Genomic DNA, 25,694 nt, shown 5'->3' with positions numbered 1-25,694 from the left:
TGCCACCCTCGATGGCTTATTCAGGGGGAGGTGTAGGTGTCACTGTGTGGACGGAGGGTGGGCAGACCCATCCCCATCCCATCCCCATCCCCACCCTCATCCCTCGCCCCAGTCCAATCCCCATCCCCATCCCTGGCCAGCCATGGTCAGACAGCAGCGCTCCGATTTCTAGCGCAGGGTCTCAGTAACCAGCTGAAATTTGCTCCCACGAGAAAAGCAAACCAACAGGCAGGAGGGAAGGTGCATTTACAAAGGTGTCCACGGACTGGCTGCACAGAGCAGGCAGTGGGATGTTGTCCTAGAGCAAACCTTCTGTATTCGTGCTTAATTAGATGCTGCTACTTTTGGTCTGTGTTTGGCCCAGCCACCTGTGAGAGTCTGTTCTTTTCCTACCAGGTTATAAGAAAACAAGCACTGATAAACGAGAACTCCGTCCTTGAAGGAAGCATCTCATACAAACTGAAATTAATGGGTGACTGGCTATTGGCCAATGGCCCTCCAAGGGCATTTGAAGGAGGAAGTGAAGAGGAGGAGGATGAAGTAAGCCCCCAGACTCATTTAGGAAAGACCCCCCGGGGTGCAGCACACAGGCACAGGGGAATTCCAGTGTACACAGGAGTGCACAGGAGGGGCACCACCTGCACCACAGGGGGGAGGGACCGAGGGCCTCTGGCTGGGCAGTGGTGACCACACCTGCCCAGGTAGACATCACAGGTTAATTGTATGAAAAGCAGAGAGCTCGTGTTGGGAGCAAACTCAAGCTTGACACGGAGGACAACGTTGCCTTTTGTGGGGACACCCGCTACCGTGTGAGCCTGCCGACACCCCGAGGATGCAGCCTGTGCTATGAGCATCCTGGGATCAGTGAGACAACCTTGTAAGTAACACCTGAGTCAGTGGGGGGTTGTACTGAGGGCTTATTTCCCTCCTCTTTCCTCTCTCTTGTGTTCTCGTTTTGTTGGCCACTTTGTAATAAATATTGTTTTGTCAAGCTTTCAACAGTGTGGTGGTTTCGGTTTCAGCATTCTCCCAGCTGTGTAATTTGGTGACGAGGGTGGGATGCTGAACATGAAACACCCCGTTGTTGGGGAAAAAGCAGACTCTGCAAGTAGGGTGCATAGCTTGTAGAGTTGTGCCACTTATTGTGGAAAACAAGCAGGACCCGCCGGTGGAGTGCATAGCTTGCAGGGTGCGCTGCTGTTTGAGGTTTTTTTGTGGAAAAAGTGGGACCCACAGAGTCTGTGGGGCTGCTGCTTATTGCTGGGGGGGGGGGCAGGCTAGAGAGTGTAGCTGTCACCCTGTGTTTTTGTTGTTCTCATGCGAGCTGTGTTGTCTGTCCGTTGTGTCGGTGTGAGCTCAGGGTGTTGTTAACGGCACTGTAATCCCTTATCTGTTAGACGGGGGTTTTTCCTGGACCCCGCAGTGATGGTGTGTGCAGGGTCGGCTGGTTGCTGCCCGACGAGACTCTTCCTGAGTCCTGACTCTTCCTGTGTGAGCGTGTTGGGGGCTGTGGGTGGAGGAACGAGCATGAGTTTGTTAGTAACAGTGTCGAAACCCTGGGATGGGGGTCTGGAAGGTGCCCCTCCTGTTGAGCATCCCGGGTGGATGCAGGAGCCTTGGAATATGCTCTGGGATCGTTTAGAAGCCACACCAGGGCCAGGCCACTGCGCAGGAGCCGCAGGGAGGGAGGTGGCCCAGTGGTGGCTGCAGTGGCAGGAAAGAAGAAAAACAACTCTCTGAGTCTCCAAGCCCTCCAACATGTCGGGTCTGAACCTCAACTACACAACAGGAGGAGAGCTTGGATGCAAAGAAGAGAAAAAAGAAAGGGGAGAGCTTGGATGCAAAAAAAAAGAGAAAAGGGGGGAGAGCTTGGACACATGAATCCTCTGAAAAGTGGACTCACAGCATTGGAACCATCGAATCTATTTGATAATTTAAGTGTCTATAACTTTGGTTTTGGTAACTTTAAAAAAGTGAAATTATTTACATAGTGTATTTTGTGCTTTAAACCAACAAACACCAAGTCCTAGGTGCATGTGTACAATTAGATGCCCTCATACACATCCCATAGTCGAGATTTAAAGAACGTTAATAATAATAAAATTGATGAAGAGAATGAAAAAAAAAGGTTAAAACTTCAGATTGATTGATTGATTTATGCCTGTGTGAGGGATCTGAGTCGTGTTTGAGACTCTGCTGTAGTAGGTCCGTGGTTGTGTTTGCCAATGTGGCATGGGGAAAATATTGTATGGTTTTACTGTTGGGAACTTGACTTTTGGAAAAGATACAACGGAGCCGTTGTTGGCACGAGGTTGGTATCATAAGCTGTTGTGATTTCAGTCACACATGAGCCGGTGTCACCACGGGAAAACACCACTCAGGTGAGGAGAATGAGACCACACTGCTTTGATCCACGGGACACCCTGAAGGTGCATCACCTGAGTGAGTGGGGGGTTGTACTGAGGGCTTATTTCCCTCCTCTTTCCTCTCTCTCGGGTTCTCGTTTCGTTGGCCACTTCTTTGTAATAAATATTGTTTTGTTGAGCTTTCAGCCGTGTGGTGGTTTCAGTTCTGGCATTCTCCTGGCTACACCTTCCCAGAGCTTCACTGCTGCACCAGCGATGGGGACAACTCGGCTGCAGGAGCTGCTGCTGCCTGGGCACCACTATGGCACCTACATGGCAGCTCCAGGGGCACATCCAGCTCCTTCCCAATCCCCCAGCTCTCCCATCATTTACACCCCTGCCTCCTCCACCTCAATGCCGAAGGACCGAAAGACCCCAAGGGTGGGAAAGGAGGAATCCAGCCCCTGCCATCAACAAAGACGATGTTTTATGCCCAGTTAAAAATGCTGTTTCATGGGAAGAAGGAGCTTTGCAGAACAACATAACACCTAAAGCCACCCTGCTGGCACTGGGGGAGCGAGGTGACTTTCCTGAGAGCACGAGGAGGGAGCCTGTTTACCTGTTCCTGGGGAACTCAGTGAGGGTGGCCAAGGTCCTTGTCATCTTTGGATACTGCTGCTGCCTCCTCACTAACTGGAGACGCCCGCCACCGAGCAGGAAAAATTCCCAAATATTCAGCGCAAACTTAGAACTGTTTTTTGTCTCAGCAGATGTTGGAGTTGTTAAGGCTCTTGGCTTTAGAGAGTTTATTACTTTGGAAGTTTAAAGCTGTGGAGTGGGGTGTAACAGCTCTGTCTTAGCATATATATTGTACATCTCTATATCTCAACAGGGTCTCTGAAACTAGAAGCAAGTAAACTGGGGAGAGGGTCTCTCTGGAAACCGTGGGCTCCTGCACTGGGACACAGGGAGAGGAAAAGCTGCTGGTGCTGCTGGGACTGTGCTGGGACCTGTGTGGTGGCCAAACCCTGGCTGAGGCAGCAATGCAGGACACGATGGAGTTGTGCAGCCAACACCAGAAATAAACCCCAAACACAGCTCTGGGCTGACTCAACAAAGGCAAAGCTTCAGAGACTCTGAGGAGGCCTTTCCCCCAGGCACACCCACACATGGACCACGTGCCGTGTCCTTCCCTGCCCCGAGTTAAAGCTCCATACAACCCACCTTCAATTCCAAACTAACACTGAGCAGGTGCATTAAGGTAGATACAAAGACATGAGTGACCAAGGGAGGAAAAGAAGGAAAAACTTGAGGAAGTTGCTTTGTTTTGACTCATCTGGAGGAGGATTTGAGAGTCGATGCTCAAATCAGGGATGTGCAAGTGGTAGCACTGGTTTCACCACACATCTGGCATTGAGCTGGATGACAAACCAGTCAGAGCATCACTGATAAAAGCTGAAACTTAAAATTTTATTAACTCTTCCCAGCCATGATCTTCTCTGCAGTTCTTCAGCTTCATCGAAAGCTGAAACTCCTGGACATTAAAATCCATTACAGTCACAGAGACGCTCCAAGGGCTGGAGCACCTGTGCCATGGAGACAGCCTGGGAGAGCTGGGGCCGTTCAGCCTTCCAGTGCCTAAAGGGGCTCCAAGAGAGCTGGGGAGGGACTTGGGACAAGGGCCTGGAGGGACAGGACAAGAGGGAATGGCTTCCCACTGCCAGAGGGCAGGGATAGATGGGATATTGGGAAGGAATTCTTGGCTGTGAGAGTGCTGAGGCCCTGGCACAGGTTGCCCAGAGAAGCTGTGGCTGCCCCATCCCTGGAAATGTCCAAGGCCAGGCTGGATGGGGCTTGGAGCAACCTGGGCTAGTGGAAGGTGTCCCTGCCCATGGCAGGGGGTGGAATAAGATGAGCTTTAAAGTCCCTTCCAATCTAAACCATTCCAGGATTCTATGAAATTATTGCAGTGAGCCAGAAAACAGGGAGAGAATGGAGCAAACCATGCCAAGGCATGACAGGAGAGGCTGAGAGCAGAAGTGTGAAAGACCAGCGACACTGACCTCTGACTTGGAGACAGGCACATGGGAAAGCTCCTGAAAAGGATGTCAAACTCCAACTCTGGAGCAGAGTGTGGGAAGACACCAGGCACCCGCCTCCTGCCCCTCACCAGCCTCAGGCTGGGCAGCTTGGTCAGGGCAGAAAAAGTTTAACGGCTACAATAACGGACCAGGGGAAAAAAAAAGCTTTAAATATCTTCTACCAATCTATTTTTTCCAAGCTAATCTTCTTTCTCCCAAGCCAATATTGACTCCTGAAGATGAGCAGCAAACAGTTCTGCACGTGTTGTACGGCCCAGCTACTCATCAGGGTTGAGACAGATGTTCAGCTCACATCATAAAGACTTGGAAAAGGTTTTATACCCAATATTTGCACAATATTTCTACCCCGTGTCCACAAAGCACCTCAAACCTTCTCACCACGGCACCCTCAAACTGCGCCCCTAAGACAAGACACATTCCACCTGTTTTATTTTCTCCTCCAACCTCTTCAGAGCCTGACATTTGATTTTAAAAGAAAATCTCATAAGGGCAATAAGCTCCTGGTGTGCTATTTTCACCAATGAAACTCTGTGGACAGAGTTCAGAGGGTGGTGTTAATGCAGATTTTAATAAAATCAGCCTATTTTAAGGCACCTTGGTGCACAAACACAGCTCAGCTTCACACCTGAGATACCTCCCCTGCAGCCACCAGGCACAGACATCACACCTGGAAATACAGATTAGCCTTTGGAACCACCTGACACCTCATTCCATGATCCCTTCTCCTCGTCTCCTCAGCTCCAGGACGTGGAAACACACGTGACCATCCAGAGGCTCTTGGTGAGCCAACCCCACCGTGGCACCGAGTCCTACCCACGGCTCTGAACTGAAACACAGTCAGCCCATCACAGCTCTCCCAGCTACAGCACCTGCAGGAACTGCTGGGCAGTGGCTACAAATTCCACCTTTTTTACAGGATATTGCAGAATCCCACGGCAGCTGCATGCACGGCACAGCCTCAGCAACCCAGGTTTTACCTCTAGGAAACAAAACAAGGACTGCTACAGCCTGCAGAGAGAACTCAACAGGTCAAAAACCATTGGAATAAATGACCTTCCTGCCCAAACTGATGTTCCCCACGTAGCCAGTCAAGTCTCAGCATTACTCTGAAACCCCAACTGGGTTTTCACAGCTGCCTGGGCATTGAGACAGCAGCACCAAGGCACTGGGGGATCCCTGAACCTCCACCTCTACTGTTTCCACACACAAGTCATTCTGTACTTACAGTGGCATTTCCAGCAACTGGGAAAATCACATCAATAAATAACAACTGCCTTTTTAGCAGTTAATTCCTAAATTTAACTGCTGGGACGTGTCTGCTGCTCTTCTGTCACCGCCATGAAGAGGAAGCTGCAGCTGTGACTGGGCAAAATGGACCGAGATATCAAAGCAAAACCACTCTCCCTTTTCCATGAGGACACAGAGAGGCGCCAGCAGGGAGAGCAGCACCCGGAGCCGTGACCGGCAGCGGCAGAGCTCAGATGCTCCGTGCAGTGAGGAGAAGACAGAGGTCACCACAGGTGAGGAGATGGGAGGCAACAGCCACTCCTGTGTCCTGTCCAGACAGAGCAAATGAGACCACAGCAGGGAATAAGGGAGAAAACAAGGCAGAGTCCTTAAATTTGGACAAAAACCCCTCAAGACAAGGTGCCGAGTTAAACATCGACGGCATCACAGCCAACACAGGCGCCCTCGGCCTCTGAGATGTTGCAAAATGAAGACATGGAGTGACTTAACTGCTCCCTTACAACACTTTTTCCTGTATTCAGGAAAAAAGCTTTAAAACAGGTCAAAGTTATCAATTTTAAGATGCTGGAAACCCTAAAAGTTTGGCTTTTTTGCTCAGGAATAAGCTCCTCTTTAGCTCAAGCTGCCATGGTTAAGTGTTTGGTTTGTAGCTCCCTTCAGTTTTGATCCAGGCATCTCCTTTCTATGTTTTAGCCCTAAAGTAACATTATCCAAATACTGATGTGTTTTGTAAAGCCTTTGGGGAATCCATCCTCTCCTCCTCTCATTTTATCACTCCAAAATCTTCCTGGGACACAGCAGGAGCCACAGCCAAGCAGCAGCACCGGCACACCCTGCTTGCAGTGCTCACGTTACCTCCAGCAAAGGAAAATGGCCCCAAATCCTGGGAAATAACAGGCAAATCCATCCTCCTCAAAATCATGATGCCAGACAGAAATCAACGGGAATGCCATTTACCTGCTCCTCAATGAGAAATCTCTCAGCTGGGAGGAAAATAAGCATTTTGGTGTGTTAGCAACAGGTTCAGACCTCCCTGCTGACAGTATTGTGTGTATTCCTCGTTACTCCACGCTCCAGAGTAGGTCCTGCAAGTGGCAGAAGGGGACACGGGGATCTTAAACACTCGGCAACCTTCCCAACCTCCTCCTCTGGACCAGTTTTAAACCTTCACCAAACCTCTGGGCAAAGCCCTCCCCGTTCACTGACAGCTCTGTGCTGGCACCCACAGCACACACAGGGATTTTAACAAAGTGAGCTTTGCCCGTGGCCTCCCAGCAGCACAGGCGTGCCAGGAATTCGGCAGCAGAGCCGCACATCCCGCTGAGAACACCCCCGGAGTCGGTTCTGTGTTAGGACGTACCTTCAAAGGCATAAAGGGAAGGTGTAAAGGTTCAGCTCCCAGAACCGAAACAGGTGGCTCCTGGCTCTTTGTGCCTGGAAAATGTCCCTCTCCAAATTACACACCAAGAACTGAACCTCTTGGTTTGGCTGTGAGAGATTTAACCCCCGAGAGCCGCAGCCCCAGCTGTGGAAACCTCGCTGCTGCCCTGGCAAGGAGCAAACGGGGCACCACTGCTCACCCAAGGTTTTACAACTCTTTTCCCAGCTCCAGAGTTAAGGCAGAGGAATGTTGCTGGCAGTTCCCAGAGCAGACAACAGCCCTTGATTTCAGAGCCCACTAATGCCCCTGTCCTCGGTCCCTGTATTTGCTCAGTGCCAACACAAAGAGGCCCTGCTGGGTTGTATTTTGGTTTCCCGATGTTCCCACAAACCCAACGATCCCCCCGCGGCCCCCCCATGGCAGCACAGGAACATTGTGCACTTTATAGGCTGGAGGAAAAGGGTTTTGCACCTGCAGTGCTTGAAGGATGAGGAGGAAGGTGCTCTGGGTCCAGGGCCCCACTCCAGTACCTCCTCCTTTTGGGTTTAACCACAAGATGCCAACCTGTCCCGGGGTGCAGGGCTGGGGCTGGGGGAGGTTTGGTTGTTGTGCAGCGTCTCAAGGAGCCAGCACGTCCCGGCTGAGCCCTGCCACTGGAAACAGCTGAGCAGGGAGAGAGGAGGAATGGCCAGGCTCTATAAAATGGGGAGAAAGAAGAGGCAGGGAGAGAGGCTGGAACAACTCTGAGAACAAAAATATAACACTGGAAGGCATGTAAACAGTTCTGGACCATGTCAGCTCCTCGACTGTAGGAAAAGGAATACTGACACACCTCAACTGAACCAAGAGCCCCAGAAATGCTTCAGGAATACATTCTTCGGATGCAAGAGGTATTTGCAGAATTACTACCTGAAAGTTGGAAGTGCAACTCACTCTGGGGAGGGGGGAGTTGTAACCTAGGGAGAAGGAAGCTGCTGGAAAACTGTGCACTCCAAACACCTCACGCTGCTGCTCGTCAGGAATAGCCTCCAAACAGGCAACAGCACTTGTGGCAGAGGGATCCCAGGATGAGGATCCCCTGGATTTTTGTGTGCTGGCAGATTGAGCAAGACGAATTCTGAACAGCTTTCCTATCAAATGGAATACTGATGTGCATAAACAGCAGCTTTTGTGGGACCAGTGTGCAGAGCCCTGTTTAACTGAGGTCCAGAAATCCCACAGATTTACATCTGAGAAAGGCTTCAAGGGCTCCATGCTGACCATGGAGAGGAGATGGCTCTCCAGCAGCTGAACAGGAACTCCACAATGGATACAGTTATTACTCATATCCCAAAAATCACACAGGGATAAGAAGAAGAATCAATATATTCTGCCTTGAGTTCAGATGGAAAGAATCAAAGCCCACAGCACCAGGCAGCCAGCGCAGCACTGCCCTCCCCCAGCTCTTCCCTGGCTGATGAACTTCTTTTGGGCATAAAAATTGTTTTTTTGGTGTCACAAGGAGTTGGCTGAACGGGAATAGTTGAATAGCCCATATTATCAAACATCAGTGAAGGAGGTGAGGGAAGCAGAGGACAGACTGGCACAGCCCATGGCACCCATCCCACAGCTCCCTCTGTGCCAGCAGCTCCTGTGCTCACGCAGGCCCCGCTCCCAGGGACTGCAGGGAGTCACCCCCAGGACTGGGAGATGATTGTGCTTCTCAGCTCACTACAAGGACTCTTTCCCCATTCCCGCTTCCAGTGGCACGCAGGGAGCACGCTGGCCTGTTCCCTGCTGCAAAAGCACAGTGTGTGGGGGGGGAAATCCTGAAAAGTATTGTGCAGCACCATTGGTTCAGTCCAGAGGGAAGCTGGGATACTCAACTGCGTTTGGTGGCTTCTGAAGTGTCTCCAGCTTGGAAACAAATATTGCCTAAGGTAACATCCTCACAGTGGTTGGTAGCTCGAAGAGGCTGAAACACCATCTTATTACTCCCGTTAAACCAACCCACGAACCATCTCTCCTGATCCCTTCCGCACACGAAAATCCCCAAAGGAAAGAAAATAAAAAAAAGCCAAACAGGAATGAAATAGATAAATAAATAAATAAAGGCATTCCCAAAACATTTATTTTGCTTTTTTTTCCTCTCTCTCTCTCTCTCTCTCTCTCTCCAATCAGCTCAGAGACACTGACGTCACCTACCTTGGCCACCTCAGCCACGCACGGAGCAACCCCGAACGGCGTTGGAGTCGTGAGCCCTGAACTGCAACACTCCCACGGTCTCTTGTCTGCTTCTGGAAACCTGTCCCGAGAGCTGGTGCTGTCCCAACCCTTATTCCACTCCCACACATCAGTAACTCATTGGCTATATGGAAAAGAAGTGTATCCAAAGCACACGATGGCACGTGGAGGCTGAAGAAAGCATCGGTAAAGGAGAACAGAACTGCAGCAGCTGTTCCTCCTGCCCTAACTAAAGGCTGAGCCACGGCACGACTCCTCCTCCAGCCCGACCCAAAGTGTGTCACCCCTCGCCCAGACATTCTTGTGGTGCATTACTGGCACTTTATAGCAGTCTCATATGGTAGATACATGCACATGTCTGTGTGTTACATACAAAAGGTCTGATAACAGTAAAACATTGTTCCGAGAGATATAAAAAACCCAAGGAGTTGCATTAGCCAAAAAAAGTGTTTTGTGAGAAACAACAATAAAAATGATATAACCACAGCTTTTCTTTTCTTTAAAATTAGATAAATACCCAAAGCTATGATTTCACTTGGGGCCTCTGTACCTTGACAGGGAGTCCAATGGAGTATATCTGAAGGCACTTAATATCCTCTACTCAGCTGTAAGATGGTTGCACAGGGAGCTGGGGAGCTTGAGATGTGATTTGGGGCATGAAGGAGAGAGATGGATGGAAAGAAGCCCTGAGGAGCTGTGATCCACACAGCCCCAGGTGCCGAAATGAACACAAACGTACAACCCAGGTGTGGAGAAGGTCTCTCTTGAAAAAGAAAACTGCCAATTGCAAAAGTCAGTGTGTTTCTATGGACAGAGCACTTCATGCAACTCTGACAGTGCATCATACACTCTTAGAGATATTTAGCTTTGTCAGTTCATTGACCTCCTCAGTCCCCGCTTCCTCACAGTCAGACTTCTCCGCGGCTTTGCCGAACCTGCACTTCTCCTCTGCCTTCACCGTGTCTTTCTGGAGCTTCTTGGCAGAAGGAGGGATGTCCTTGTTTTCTGAGTTATCTGTGCCATGGGCTATGTTATCAGAATTCTGTACAGAAGGCACCAGGTTGGCAATCTCGTCGGTGGGAGACCGCCCAATGCTGCCATCCACTTGCACCCGAATGTCTGGAGATATGGACAACTGGTGATGCGGCACGATCCCGTTGTCCATGCATTTGGGGTAAAGGTAGGTCTTCATCTGACCCTTGCCCTTCACGTTGACCGTCCCCCTGTAGTCAAAGTCATACCCCATCTTGCTGAGGATGCGGTAGCTCTCCTCACTCACCTGGATGCGGCACTCGACGCCGGTGGTGTCCATCCTGCTGGCGATGTTCACCGTGTCCCCCCAGATGTCGTACAGCAGCTTGGTGGTGCCGATGACCCCGGCCGTGAGGGGGCCGTGGTTGAAGCCGATTCGGAGCTTAAAATTGAACCACAGCATGTTGTTGTTGAAGTCGTCCACCACCCGCATCATTTCTTTGGCAAATTCGAACAGGGTCTGCAGGTGCCCGTGGGGGTGGCTGCTGTCCTGGCACTGCGAGGTGTTCAGCCCCGACGCCGCCATGTAGGTGGCCCCGATGGTTTTGATTTTCTCGATGCTGCTGTAGTGGGCTTTGCTCAGCAGCTCGTCGAAATCCCCGATGAGCTCGTTCAGGACTCGGTAGCACTCCTTGCCCCCCTGGTAGTTCTCCTCGTAGAACTCGCTGAAGTTCACTATGCTGGCAAAGATCACCCCGCCGCTGTCGTGGTTTTTGGAATAGCTCTGGGACACCTTCAACTGCTCAGCCACGTGGTATGGGATAATATTCCTCAGCAACCAGTCAGCTTGATCCCTCATGCTCTGGATTTTGGTGCGATGGAGATCGGCCTCCACGTCCCCGTGGTAGTGGAGGCGGTAGCTGACCTCAAACTCTCGGTTCAGAAACCAGACCAGGAGCAGCAGGAGGAAGGAAACCAGAACCACCTCCTGACCAATCAGGTCTGCCGGCCTCTTGGTGTCATCTGGCACCGAGCTGTTGCATGGGCTCTTCCTGGAGCTGGAGAGAGGGAAAAACAGACAGGGGCATTTAAAACCACAGAGTCAGGGCACTGCCATGGCCGCTCCGGAGACAGAAATCCTGTGCTGGAAAAAGAAGTGTGGGAAGTGCAGTTACACACTGAATTATAAAATATGCATTGAGAACTTCATCTGCTGTTAAGAAAACACCGAAGAATTAATTTCATTCTTAAACAAGTGATGATTTCCTTACCGTCAGGTTCAGCACCATGGAAGTCGCCCAGTGCTGTTTTAAGGACTTCACCAAGGAAACAGGTATCGTTATACCTAAATACATAACTAAAAGCATACATGTAAATATGCATATACAATGTTTAATAATAATTAATAATGTCTAGTGTGTTCAGATATCTGTGGGTATGTGCATGTCTGTGGGTATGTGCCCTCTGTACGGAGGGGGTGTGTGTGAGTTTTGTGGGATTTACCTCTTTTTGAATTACCTCCAATATTCAGAAACATCTGCTTTATGTTCCTTGTGCCTTTTCCTCATCTCTTCATCAAGAGGACCTTTGCTGTGTGCCTTTAACGCTACACATGAAGGGTTTGGAAGAAGGTAACACTGCACAAAACAGGTCATGGAGAACCCCCATGGCAGGGGGTTGGGATGAGATGATCTTTTAGGTCCTTCCAACCCAAACCAGTCTGTGGTTCTATGAACTGCATGGAAGTGGAGAGTATGGAGCTCTGGGCTGACATCTTTTCTATGATAAAACCGCTGAGGCTCTTCATGGTGGAGACAGAAAGTTTCTCAAAGTGCCAAGAATACATAAAATAATAAAAAACTCCTGTCTCACAGAGATTGAGAGCAATATTTCAGAGCCTTTCGACAGTTTGTCGCCTGCCTGTGCAGATCATGAAGCGCTGATGGAGCATCTGCCAGTGCCAAACCGCCCCTGACGAGGAGACATCTGCACTCTACAATCTCAACTTTCTGGAGAGAGGCAAAGACACAAATTGAATCTGAGAAGGCCCCACCTATGTAATCCTAGAAACCAAGGCTAAACCCAGACAGCTTGGCACCCAGTCATTTCTGCAGGCACCCAACTGCATTTTTTTGTATAACATTATGCCAAAGTTTAAGATTTGATATGAGCAGACATGTGCTGAAGTTTTCCAAGTTAAGAGATGTTTTTTTTAAGGGAAAGTGTCACATCAAACCTTTCTCCTTGAGAACCAGAAAGGCAATCCAAGCTCAGTGCCTCCATTTCTTTATGAAGGTATGAAGAGTTTAAAACTCAGAGCACAACTGGAGCAACAGCTCAAGAAGAAGGAGGCTGAATTTGTTCCTAGAGCACATGAAAACATTTCTCAGCTCATTTTCTTTCTCTCTGTTCATGGGGGACAGGCTTCCACTTTGGAAATATTTTAGAACTGAGCTTTATTAGAGACACGGTTTCTTTTTTTGAGTTTCATTCTCAAATTCTGGATTGACAGAAAAGTGTAACGAAGCAAAACCACAGCACAGCTGTGGAACAGATGAACGTGCCCCATCTCTGAAAACATTTCTCTGTGCCGTGGTCTTTGTTTCTACAGGGAAAAGAGCTCCCTGTAAGTAAAATATTTGCAATACAGAGTGTGCAGATTGGATTTCAGATTAAAGATAAGACAACATATTATACTGGAAATTACTCCTTTTGTTTTCTACCGTGAATATGCTTCTCCCAGGAGAAGGGAAGGTATGTTCATTTTATTCCCTCTTCAGGAGGGAACAATGAAAGGAGGAGATATGCCCAGCTCAAAGTAGGTCCCCACCATCGGTTTCCTGTAACTTACAGCTACTTTTCTCAACAGATCCTCTGTTATGAACCTAATTATTTCCTCCCTTGAAAGACAAGTCAGAGACTAAGCCAAAGACATGGTTTAGTGGTGGTCTTGGCAGTCTTGGGTTAGTGGTTGACTTGATGATCCATGTTGGTCCCTTTCAACTCAGGATATTCTACAATTCCCTGATCTTAGGGGTCTTTTCCTGCCTAAATGATTCTATAATTAATGTCTAGAATGGGAACAATTCCTGAAATACAATCCTTGCTACCTATTTTGCAGGTGGCAAAATAACCTCCCAGCTTGACGGGCTTATAAAACAAAATGAGGGGAGGGTAAGTGAGAGAAAAGATCTTGGAAAATAAAAAAAAAGGTTGGGGAAAGGATCTTGTTTAAGAAAAACAATTCATGTTCTTTTCAGAATCTGAGTTTGTTATTTCCTGCATCTTGTGGGCAGAGACCTGTGAGAGGATCTGAGCAATGATTATGTTACTCCTTTGAGAGTACAAGTTTGATCCAGATAATCCTCTGTAACATCAGACATCCCCGCCACAGGGATTTATTTCAGTCACTAAAGGCTTTTTATTTACACTTTGTTGTACAAAACACTCCTCAAAGTACTTTAACTCCTCTCCAATGAATTAGGTGAGAGCCACAAATGGTACATTAGGAGAAGTGGAAGGCACGACCTGCTTTCTGGGAAGGACCTGCTGCCTCCCATTGCCCATTCCTGAAGCTCTGGCATCTGTGAGCTCTCAATCACCTCCTCAGCACCAGCCTGACCCTCTTTGCCATGTGGGCTCCAACCCGGAGATCTCCATGTGCAGGGAGTGACTCACTGTTCTCTGACCTGATTTCATTAATAAGGAATGGGTTGGGATCCCAAAAAAGAAGGTGCAGAGTCTTCTCCAGAGCAGGCGTTTTTATCCCGCTGGGACTGCTGGAAGCATCAGTATGGAAAGCCCTGATTCCAGCCTGGAGCAGAGAGCCATTACGTCGTCCTCATTTGCAAAGCAAATTTCTGGGTGTCCCAGTGAGCAGGCTACAGGACCCACAGGACTATAAATCACCTCACAAGTCAGTCAGCAGTGATGACCTGGAGTCACCCTTTAGAATGAAAAGAAGAAAAAAACCCCACAGCTCTAACAGAAAGGATCACCTCCCTCCTCAAATTCTACTTTTTTATGAGCTGCCGCAGCAGAAAATGAATTTTAGAAGTCATTCAAATTGAAATCTTAGTTCCTTTAACTCAAACTGGTGAAGTGCTGCCTGGCACAGCCACCTCACTATTAACTTGGCACCTCCATCCAGGCTGTGTGAATATGGAACAAGTGAGAGCTCCAGAGATAGGATCTCGATCACAAATCACAAAGATAATGGCTTTCCACTTATAGTTTTGGAAAGCCAGTTTGCTTCTGAGCCAGTAACCCCTGTCTGGATTTGGATATCTTGCTATATCTAAGGAGGATGCCTGCCTGCTGAATCTGAGAGAAGAATGCAGTAGAGGAATGGAGAGGAAAAGGGGATCAAAGTGCTGCTTTCAATGAACAAAGTGTTACTGATGCCTATAAACCCCTCCCTACAACCAAGAGATTTCAGTCCTCCCTATTGCTGATCCTCCTCAAGCAGCCACAGTGGAAAACAATACCCCCCACCTGCTCTGAGGTAAGGAATGAATGAAAATGGGAACTATTTCCTGCTTAAAAGACAAAGTTTACGGTTGCATCCTTTGGGCTGAACAACTTGGCTGTCTGGAAAACAAGGCAGATTCCATATTTTGATTAATGGACAATCCAGAGATTAACTTTGTGCTAAGACTTTATTACCATTGCTAGTGTCTCTCCTCCTAGGCAGATTAATATTATCTTGATTCTTGATCAAGGAAAGGGAACAACCTCATTAAAGGCAAAACATAACTTTGTTTGGCCCTCTCAGAACACAGGAAAGCTTTTGCAGTGACTGGGGTGAGAAAAGAACCTGATTTTTTTAATTCCATGAGAAAGGTGCTGCAAAAAAAAGTGTGTGAGGATAAGGGAGTTTCACCTTTTTATTAGTCCATCACCAGGAAAAGGGGAGATTCTGTCCGCACAGCACTCGAGAAATGTGGTACACAATAATGTACAGTAAAAGAGCCCTGAAAAAGAAGCCAAATTCTGTTTAATGGTAGAAACAGAACAGGGTTAACTCCCAGTTCTCTCTTTTAACTTCCAATACTTGTTAATTTACAAGTTTAGGCAGCGTCAGGTCCAGTGGAGCCTGGACTGAGGGGTAGTGCTAAGCAGTATTAGCTCATGCACATGTGTCTCTTCCCCAAATAAAGGAGCACAGACAACATACAAACCCAGCACACCTCCAAAGGAAAAGTGTAAAATTAGGTTTAGAAATGTTTAATGAACGAGATCTTTTGGTCACTGCCTTATTTGGCCTTTAAATCCCAAGTCAGACTTTGCACAGAGGCAGAGCCCGTTCCACGCCTGCTCGGTGACATCCGTGGTTTGGTCTCTCACCAACTCTCACCTTCACCTGTAGTGACTTAAAAGTTGTGTATTTATGGAAGAAAAATACTTGTATGCTTGATAACTGATTTTTTCACAGATTTCTGTCATCGAGGGGAAGACCTGGTTGTTAATGATTTAAGGCAGGATGAATTACTTAGTAGTGATTAACAGCTGGTTGGGAGCCTGTTGGGGAAGAGGTTTGTAATTCTGAGCAGCACAAGAGCTTTGGTGATTTCACAAACTAATAATAAACCACTAAGGATCCAAACCTGGACTGATCCTAAGACATTATTGGAGTGATCACCACACTTTAATACTTTGTTCATTGCCTTTACAGCAAGTTCCTTGCAGAGTTTGTTTATAAAAAAAATCAAGCTGTCTCTTCTTTTGGCTTTAAATTTCCATTCTGGATTCAGTGAACTGGAATTCTGCTGTGAAAATGAAGTCACCTTTATGAATCAAAGCCATGAAGAAAGAAAACCCGTGTAAGAAAACCCAAAGCCCCCCAAACCCCAACACTGAAGTGCTGACTCTTTGGTGAAGAAACACCTAATGTGAAAGCCCAGTTGCCATCTCTCTGTACTAAACCCACGTGTTTTCCCCACTATCACAGAATTCATGGAGATGACAGGTTTTAAAAAGTAATTTTTTTTTGACACATACTCCCAGGAAAGGCATCATGCTCCTGAAAACCCATTTGAGATGAATTACTGAGTCCCATACCCACAGGGTTAGTAGTTCAGTCAAGCACAGCATGACCCCAGTATTGTCCCCAAACTTGTCATTAGCAAACACATAATTATCTAATACCAAAGACAAGTAAAAACACTTTAAAAATGGTATTGCAAAACTTGCAATAAAACCCATGAGAAATTCAACACTGAAATAATCAGAGTGAATCTTTAACGTGTTCATTTTTAAGGGGCCATTAATAACCCAGGAAGAGATTTTTGTTTGATTGTTTGAAAGTCTGGGGGCTAAAATTTTCCTTTGCTCTCAATTTTCTTTTGCTGCTCTGCCCAGGTGAGCAGAGGTGACAGCCAGTCCCAGACTGTCACATCTCATCTTGGGAAGGCACCTGGCTGCACATCCAGCTTTTCCAGCAGAAGCTCCTCTCCCACGGGGAATTCTCCCCCGTCCAGCTGTGGGAGCATCCAACTCACACTGCTCCTGAATGGTGCAAACAAGCCAAGTGAACCAAATAAACAGCTTGTGATGTACAGATAATGCTCTAAAAACTGCTACTACCAGAAAAACAGATGCTGTTTTATAGAGCTCCTCCACAGTTCTATTTCCTAGAAATCCAATTTAAAGAGAAAATATCATTACACAACTCTGACTGCAGCATCAGCTCTGATGAGTTTTGGTCATACCCAAGTCCCCTGTAAAGGAAATTACACATATGAAGAGCTTAAACGCAACCTGCTGAACCAATTTGTTGAACTCCCAAGCTATTACTGTGGATGCAAAATCTTGCTACATATAATTCACTGAAAATGTTTCCATCCCTAAACATAAAGATAGTAAGTTTATATAAAGCTTACCTAAAGTTCTGTGCCAAATCTAGATGAGGAGTTTCCATGGAGCTGAAATTAAAAAAAGCACTGATTTCAGAGGGGAGGTTAAAGCAATAAACAAACCATCCTGCAGAATTTCAGAGAGAATGTTAAACTGCTCTGTTATATGGGCCAATAACTGCACCACACACCTGATCAGCTTCAAAAATCTTTGTTTGAACACGACTTCTCTGCTCTTTTGGCTCAAAAGAAGGAACCAGCCAGAGATGCAAATCCCTGCAAAGGGAAACTGATGGTTCCTGGAGTGAGTAATTGTTAAACAATCCCATCTTACCTGGGAAACAGGGAGGAGCAATCTCAGAACTCTAAAACTTGGTTATGCCTTCATCTTATCTGAGCACACAGTACAAAGATTTTAAAAATAAACCCCAAAACCCCAAACCCCAACTGCTCCAAACAAACAAACAAACAAACAAACAAATGCCTAATAAACACAGGTTTTTTTGAAGATGCCATTACAGGAAATAAGTAGTTCGCGTACTTTTTCAAATATTAAGAGAGTATCAAATTCTCAGGGTTAGTTACATCTTTAAAAGAAGTAAAGAAACATGCAGGATGGATCCATCTGTGGTGCAGACAAAGCTGCAACAACCACTGTGACAAAAAATATTATCCAGATTCATGGTAAGAGAGGAACAAAAAGATGAATATTAAGAAACAGAATTTATGGGTTTCACTAATTCAGCCTGTATTAGTTTTGTTCAGGAAAACTTCTATCAAGCACCTTTTCAGATCTGAGGTGGAAGAACACTATCATTAGCAACATTTCTTAAGATAATGGTTTTTCAACATTCACAGAACCCCTCCAGCACTCAGCAAAAGCTGATGCTGTGAACTCACACCACAGCAAGGCCTCCACTTCTGTGCTTTGGAACAGCCTTCCCCCATCCCTTAATAAAGTTGAAAGGCAGTGAAAACCCCCAGTTTTGTGTTTCTTTCTGCACAAAGTCCTAACACAGAGCTTGTGCACAAGTATATTCTATTACCCTCTTTCAAAGGTGGCTGTGTCATGTCAGCTCTGTGCAGACACCCCAGCACGTGTGGAGCTGAAGGAGCTGCAAGAACTCCTGCCTGGGGAATTATGGAACAGTAACCAGGGAGTCAAGGACTGGCATCAAGGGTTTGCTCTTCACTGACTTCCCTGAAAAACCAAACCTGGGGCTGAGGGGGTCAGGCTCTGCTCCCAGGGAACAAGGGACAGGACAAGAGGAAAGAGCCTCAAGTTGTGCCAGGGGAGGTTGAGGTTGGATATTGGGAAAATTTCCTCATGGAAGGGGTGGTCAGGCCCTGGTACAGCTGCTCAGGGCAGTGGTGGAGTCCCCATCCCTGGAGGGATTTAAAAGCCACGTGGATGTGGCACTTGGGAAATGGTTAGTGCTGGGAACAGTCAGACTCCATGATCTCAAGAGGGCTTTTCCAACCTAAAGGATTCTGTGATTCCACGGCTCTCAGTGAAGCTGGTGGCTGGCCAGTGAAAGCATCAGTGCCACCAAGGGAAAAGCTATGGGAGAAAGTCATCTTTGTTCCTGGGAGTTCCTGTTCAGTGCTGGAGGACAGACAGTGTTGGCTACACAGGGAACCTAAACCCAGTGGGACAAATCCATGAGGAGAAAGGGGAGTCTCCAGAACTCAGACACTCCTTCCCTCCACTGAGGCTGGAAAGAACTGTCCTGCCCTCCTTGCCTGAGTGCTCTGCAGACTGACAAGAAAGGGATTTTTCTTTAGTCCAGTATGACCTAGAAATCATTTGTCAACTAACTCCAGCTCTGTTATTTTTTTCAAAGGAAAGATTTTTCTTCCCACAACCCTTACAGCCACCTCCAAATCACAGCTGTGAACAGCTGTAAGGGGTGACCTTTATGCTCCCCCTTTTTTTAATATAAATTAAATCAAGATTAAAAGTACCTACTGAAGATACTTCAAGAGGGGATTAAAGCTAAATACTCACATAAAACATATATCTGCCAACTCTTTCTGGTTTGTTTGGGGTTTTTTTCATGTTTTTCAACATATGATACAGCAGGTCTCTGAAGAAGAGGAGGAACTAGACTGATCTAGCAGAAGACCTTGCAAAGTCCATCCCAGGAGAGCCAAAGGCTCTGAGAGGTCTTAAGCCAATGAGAAGTGCAAGTAAATTATAAAATTTTGCCAATAGGAGTGGAAGGCTGGAAAGACCCCCTTGACTCTCTTGGCAAGAAAACAGGAGAATACTACAAACAATATCTCCTTGGGGAAAACTGCTTATCAGAGGAAAACTGAAATAACTTGGGGTTATTGCACAGAAGCTGCATTATGTTGATTCTCCTGGTTACTGTCCTGCAGCATCCTCTGAAAAGGCAGGAAAGTGAGAAATGAAACCAGTGCATTGAGGGAGGTGGTGGAAGAAAAACACACGGTTCCTAAGGGCAAAAATAAATCCAGGGAGGTGTGGGGGAACATCTGGGCTCTCTGGCACCACCAAATACCTGGGAAGCTCCTTAATAAGACAGATTATCAAAGGAATGGTAAAAGGCAATTCTATGGGCCTGATAACATACAAGTGCCCTTGAAGCACACGAGGTGAGGACAGTGTCACACAGGAGAGGGCCCTCAGGCACCATCCTGAAAACCTTAGAAAAAATAAACGACGCAGAAATAAAATTACTGAAGCTGAGGTGGTGGAGAAAGTCACGGCAGGTGGTACAATCCTGTGCACCAGATCCTCACTGCAGTGGTGCAGGACCCCGACCACGTTCCCCTGGCGCGGAGCGTGCGGGGCTGGGGGGACACTCACCTGTCCGGGCACAGGGAGACGTAGAGCAGGATGAGCAGCACTGCTCCCACCACAGTTGCCAGCAGGGATCTCATCCAGGAGCTGAGCTGGCAGAAGTTACAGTACTGCACAATGGTGATGAGAATGGCACAACACATGAACATGGTGTACTGCAACAGAGAGAGAGAGCGAGTCAGCGGCTGCCCGGCGCCCTCGGGCACCAACGCCAGGGAGAAAGGGGCACAGGGAGCAGAAGGGTCTGATTCCATCTGTGTTATGGTGCATCAGGAGTCAGCACGTGAAGATGGACATCTTCCCTTCCAAGGGCAAGACAATTTTTAGCACAGGTAGTTGGCCACCCTGGTAGTTTCCCCTGGGTGGAGTTTTGTATCACTGCGTGACACAGTTATTTCAGCGACTTTCAATGCCTCCAGCTTACCTTTGCAAAAAGCTCAGTGCCTCTTCTTGTTAAAACAAAATAACATTTTAAAAAAAGGTAAATATTCAGGGCAACCTCCACTCCACTGCTGGGGTTAGATCCTGTCTGTTTTAAACTGAATATCAAAGTTCCTCTGCACTGAAAATGTGGAATGCAACTTCACCCACCTGCCTGTTTTTAAAAACACTTCACACTGATCAGCAACAGGGGAACTCAGGTTGAAAAGAAAAGATCTGCCTTGGCAACAAAAGGCAGGTATTGGTCATTGTCAATGGACACTTTGTGACACGACCACTTGTGCCAATTTGCAAGGACAATTTTACATTTTCTGTTCCAAATGCCTGATCCCTTTCCCACAACTTTATCAGAAAACACATTGCCCAGAACACCTTCGTGTCCCTGAGATACAATCCTACAGTGGTCAAAACTCTCAGGCTGATGTGCCAATTTTGGTTTTAACAAGAATATTCATGACCATCCAAGCTAAAACAGAGACTCCACACTTGCATTAGGGAGTTCTGTTCTAGCTTTATGCTGCGTTTTACAGCATGAAATGATCATTCTCTCCCTTTCTTTTATTTTTAATAACAATCTCTTCATTAATAATCTCTTTTTTTTTTAATTTTACATTTCCTGTACAGCTGAAGCACAGACACTGCAATCCTGTAGCACAACAAACAAACATGTGATTCAGAGCAGACACAGAGTATGGGAAAAAAACCTTACATAATTTACCATTTTTAAACCACAAGCACAGTTGTTGGTTTTTTGAAATGACTCAAAAGCAGATAAAAGGAGTTTCAGAAGTGTCCATAAAAAACCATAACTTAAACTTACTTTTTTCCCCCCATTTCAGGTCTCCTAAAGTGGCAGAGCACTGGTTCTCACTCCAAGTGATGCCCCAGCATGAAGCCAGCCTATAGAGGGTCAGGATGTGCTGGATTTTACTATGGATGCATGGCTTTGGAAAGTTTTTTTTTTTTTTAATGGCTGTTTTTTTGTTAATTTTCATTTTAATTATTTTATATCCAGGGAGGGTATAAAATGCTATGAATAAAAAAAAACTTTGCAAAACCATGTCATAGTAAAATAGGACACTTACCTGACCCTCTATAGATTGACTCCATTTCCTAGAGCTCCATGAGTGTGGAAACACTGAGCACAAGCCGAGTTGGGACATCTCTTGGAGAGGGAGCCAACAGCCCCACGACTCTGGAGGACCTGCAAGAGGAAAGAAAGCAAAGTTCATTCTCAGTTTGGTGATGTAAATCACCATTTTACTGCTGCTGCCTCAAGTGTTTCGACTCAGCCTGTCCTGAACAGGTATTGAGAACACACCAATAAAGGTTTTTAACATTTTTTATTATTTTTAAACATTTGGAGAGATGATCAAGGATGGTGATGAATGGGATGATATCAAAACCAATGGACAGATTTGAAGGTTTTTGGGTCCCTTCACTTTAAAGAAGACATTCCTACAACTGATTTACTGATAATCATGTAGGAGGAAGACCATCATTAAACTGAACTAACAAAAAACAAATTTCCTGCTTAAAAATTCTTAAGCAAAGTTCCAAAAGGTGGAAGCTGCAGAATGGTTTTAAACATGGGATGTAACAGAATGTCAAACACACTCTCCTGTGACTGTGATAACCACGGGATATGTGTTTAAATCAGCAAGGACCAAAAAACACGTGGTCACATGTTCCCATGGAACAAACACTTCCCAAAAGCCAGGAATAAGCTGTGATAGGAAGAGTGAGGAGGATCTGGCCATTACCTACACCCAGAGCCCTGAAATAGGAGGAGCTTTGTGAAGCAATTCCCTGAAGCTCCTGGAAAGGATCACTGTGCTCTGAAGAGAAACTTGCAGAGAAACAAACTTTCATCTCTAGTTTGAGGCCATTTTATTCACAGTTTTAAAGCCCTGATTTTATGCTACAGTTGGCCTTTAAATTAAACTGTTCTTCCCCCTTCTCATCACTGCCCATGGTAGGGGGGCTGGAAAGAGATGACCTTTAAGGTCCCTTCCAACCCCAACCATTCTGGGATTCTATAAATTCACAGAATTTACAGAATTTATGTGAAATTCTTTGAATATTTAACCCCTTGTTCTCCCCTTCTGAATGCTCTCATTAACAGAGACATCAAATTCCCTGTGGATCTCTGTGTCTGGGCTAAATATGCACATTTCTTTCTGTTCCTTTTCAGAAGGCAGGTATTGCATTCCTTTGACCACTTCCATAGCTCCTGCAATGATCATTTCTAGGCACTCAGAGCTCTCTCTCTCCTTTGAGTTCCTCCATCTCACTCTGCAAAGCCCAAACACCCACCACTAATACTGTTCTCACTGCTGAGATTCAGTAACCACACAACACGTCCACCTAGAAACTCCAAATCCAGCCTAGATCCACAAGCCTGAGATAAACTCCTTGCACTGTCTCGAATAAACCCCTGCAGAAGTGCTTTGGTCTAAGAAAAAAAAGGTAGGTAAGTCACAGGCATTTCAAGGTTTGGCTCTCCTCTTTTGTCTGAGAGTTTTCAAAGCAGCCGCGACCGTATTTACATAACAAACCAGGAATTCCCTCATCCACAAAGCCCTCTCCCTCCAAGGGATCCGTATCAAACAGATGTAAAGCGCGGGGAGGTGGAGGAAGGCGGCAGGCAAACAGCAAGCTTTGTTCCATCCAAAACATCACATTACGGAACCGGAGTTCGACAACTTACATGTATATTTGTTTCAAAATCAGAGGTGAAGTGTGAAAAAACTGCAAGAGCCGGGAGAGAAACCAGGATTGCGCCGAAAAAATGTCGAGGCAGCCAGCCAGATATCACCTCCAGGAGACGCTTGGTGCAAGTCATCACCTCCTCCAGAAAGAACGCCATCCTGGAACACAGGAAATCACGGAGCGGGGCGTTAACTGCAGCACATCACCCCCTGCCTCTGATCTACCTGCAGGAATTCAGATCCCTCACTTGGGCCGTGGGAGCAACCACGGTGTGTTACACCCACAGCACCTGCTGGTGATTCCAGGGAATAATCCACCTTTGCCGACAGATGACTGGGTGTTTGCTCCAGCAGGGAGAGCCTCGGGATGGGGGCTTCGAGGAGGCAAACTGAAAGCCAAATTTCACTCACTTGGATGGTTAAGCACAGGGAAGACTTCTCTCCATTCATAAATAAAGCAGGCAGGGAGAGAGGAAGCCTTTACAAATCAAAATGACTGAAAATAACAGCAGAAATGTCTGAAAAGCAGCGCTGTGCACCCCACTAACAGCTCCAGCAGCCAGGGCTGTGCAGCTCCATCCCACTGCAACCAAAACCAGTTCTCCCAGTTGCAACCACCCCGTCTGCAGCCAGGCTCCGTTCCCTCTCATTAGGGAAGGGGAAGAGGAGCGTGGGCTGAGCTCTGGCAGCCTGGCAGGAGCAGAGCTGGAGAAGCAGTTGGGCTGAGCCCCTCGTGGGCCAGCTGGCACCCACCCCGTTCCTTGGGAGCCAGCACAGCATCCCAGTTGGATCCCACCCGGCACACAGGGAAGGAACGGCTCCCGCCTCGAGCTGCCGATGAAACCACGGCCCCAACCTGTGAAGAGCTGAGGGAGCCAACTGGGAGAGCTCTGGAGAGGAGCTCAGCGGAGAGGCTCCTTAATGAGAGCAGCTCTAATTGCCGAAATGAATAAGGGACGGTAAAAGGATGCTCAATGCTCAAGGGCATTGCATGGAAAACTATTATTTATCCACAGAAATAAATCCTTGGGATAACTTCCTTCTCAAAGCTCAACATTAGTCACTTGAGAAAAACTGCAACTGCTGTTCAAGTGCCTAATTATTTTTATGGAGACATAAAAAGGTAGTGGAGCACAGTTAGCTGCATCCAGAGCCATTAATGGGATGTGTGGAATTCCCAGGTTCAGTCCGGGCAGGTACTCCTGGACAACAGCAGAGCCCAAACAGTACAGAATTACACCTTTTTTAAACAGAGATGCTCACAGCTGAAAAAAAAAAGTATCACATACACTAAATATGAAATTCCCAATCTTCAAAGTTACATAAATTACCCCATATCACCATAGTTTTAAAAAGAGAAAAGCAATACACTTATTTTTAACCCTGTTGTCTGAAATACAAGGTTTTATGCTGGATAAAAGCCTGATACAAACCATCTGAATTCAAATTTCTTTATGAGAATTTGACGCTCATTCCACACCTTTAAATATTCATTGTTTATGGATGATATTTTAATTCTCTGGTCTGGACTTCTGTGAGTTTTGTGAACACAAGCATTTTTTGAAGCATCAAGAGCTCTCCTCTAATTTAACCTATTTAATTTTAATACATTCAAGCCTGGAAATTATCCTCAAATGCATTAAAAAGAGAAATTTGGGAGGATGGAATACGCTGTAATACACCGGGATCCCACGAGAGGGTGCTCACAGATTTGCCAGTTTTCAGTTTAATGGACTTCCATTCACACCAAAAATTATACCTGTATTCCACCAGGAAACAGTTTCCAACAACGCACTGAAATTTAAAAACTGGATATAGAGCAAGATAAAATTTAAAAAAAAAAAAAAAGGCTCTGCAGAGTAAGAATTGGGGTTTCTGAAGGGTTATAAAGTGTCCTACCCTGATGACAGAACTGTCCCCGTGCTCAGTGACAGCCCTACTTTCTCAGCACCAAGTACGTCTGAAATCAAATCTGCCTCTAAAAACAAAGTTCCGTTCTCCCAAAGCCTGCGGACTGGGATTAGGATCTCCATGGCTGAAGTGTGAGAGAGGGAAGGGAATGGGGCTCCCTGGGCTAACCTGCCCCCCCAGTCTCTCCCAAGGCAGCTCGGCAGCAGCTCTGCCTACGCTCTCCTGGATCTCCGCATCGCTCCCATCCTGCCTGGCACAGGACCCAGCTCAGTGGCAGATACCCAGTGCAGCTCATGTCTCTCACCCCAACCCACACACCAGGGACTCCACTTCTTCAGTGTTCCTTTTTGCCAAGCCTCCATGCCAGGACAAATTCCTGTGGGAACTATAGCAACAAATCCACCGGCGAACGCGATCGGTTAATCCCGCGATGAGGACACTGCTTTATTTAGGCAGCTGTGTGCTTCCAAAAGGACAGTGCAAATTCCAGGGCAACGTCACATTTCTCCTGATAATCTTTACCTTCTCGCATTGATTCTTTCGGGCTGGTGTTTATCGCAGAGCTCTGCGCTCTGGAATTAAACGACTGAATTCCCATCCTTAGCAGGGAAAGGCGGTGGATCCAGCCCAACGCTCCCAGCACAGGAAGTCAGGAGTGCATTAAATCCAGACAGCAGTG

General features: G+C 46.9%; 1 protein-coding gene across 4 annotated transcripts in view; it reads right to left on the bottom strand.

Moving 5' to 3' along the window:
- Window positions 1–25,694, bottom strand: part of ADCY9 (adenylate cyclase 9) — a 97,529-nt gene that overhangs the window by 2,028 nt on the left and 69,807 nt on the right. For 2 of the 4 annotated variants that reach the window (XR_005566549.1, XR_005566548.1), the window contains exons 7-10: window positions 23,104–23,263; window positions 19,959–20,107; window positions 17,153–17,194; window positions 9,261–11,329 (exon numbers count right to left, since the gene is read on the bottom strand). Coding sequence is in view for 2 of the 4 variants with exons in the window: in XM_027750867.2 (XP_027606668.1) it covers window positions 10,141–11,329; window positions 17,153–17,194; window positions 19,959–20,107; window positions 23,104–23,263 (1,540 nt within the window). In the remaining 2 variants the exon portion in view is untranslated. Of the gene's footprint in view, window positions 1–9,164; window positions 11,330–17,152; window positions 17,195–19,958; window positions 20,108–23,103; window positions 23,264–25,694 lie in introns of those variants that run through there. The other 2 variants (XM_027750867.2, XM_027750868.2) reach the window with 1 other exon arrangement.

Source organism: Pipra filicauda, unplaced genomic scaffold (assembly GCF_003945595.2).
Source record: "Pipra filicauda isolate LSUMZ 115617 unplaced genomic scaffold, ASM394559v2 scaffold73_size2923735_pilon, whole genome shotgun sequence".
In the NCBI taxonomy this organism is placed as follows: Eukaryota; Metazoa; Chordata; class Aves; order Passeriformes; family Pipridae; genus Pipra; species Pipra filicauda.
Note: the sequence above shows the minus strand (reverse complement) of the source record. Positions and strands in the feature narration are given on the sequence as shown.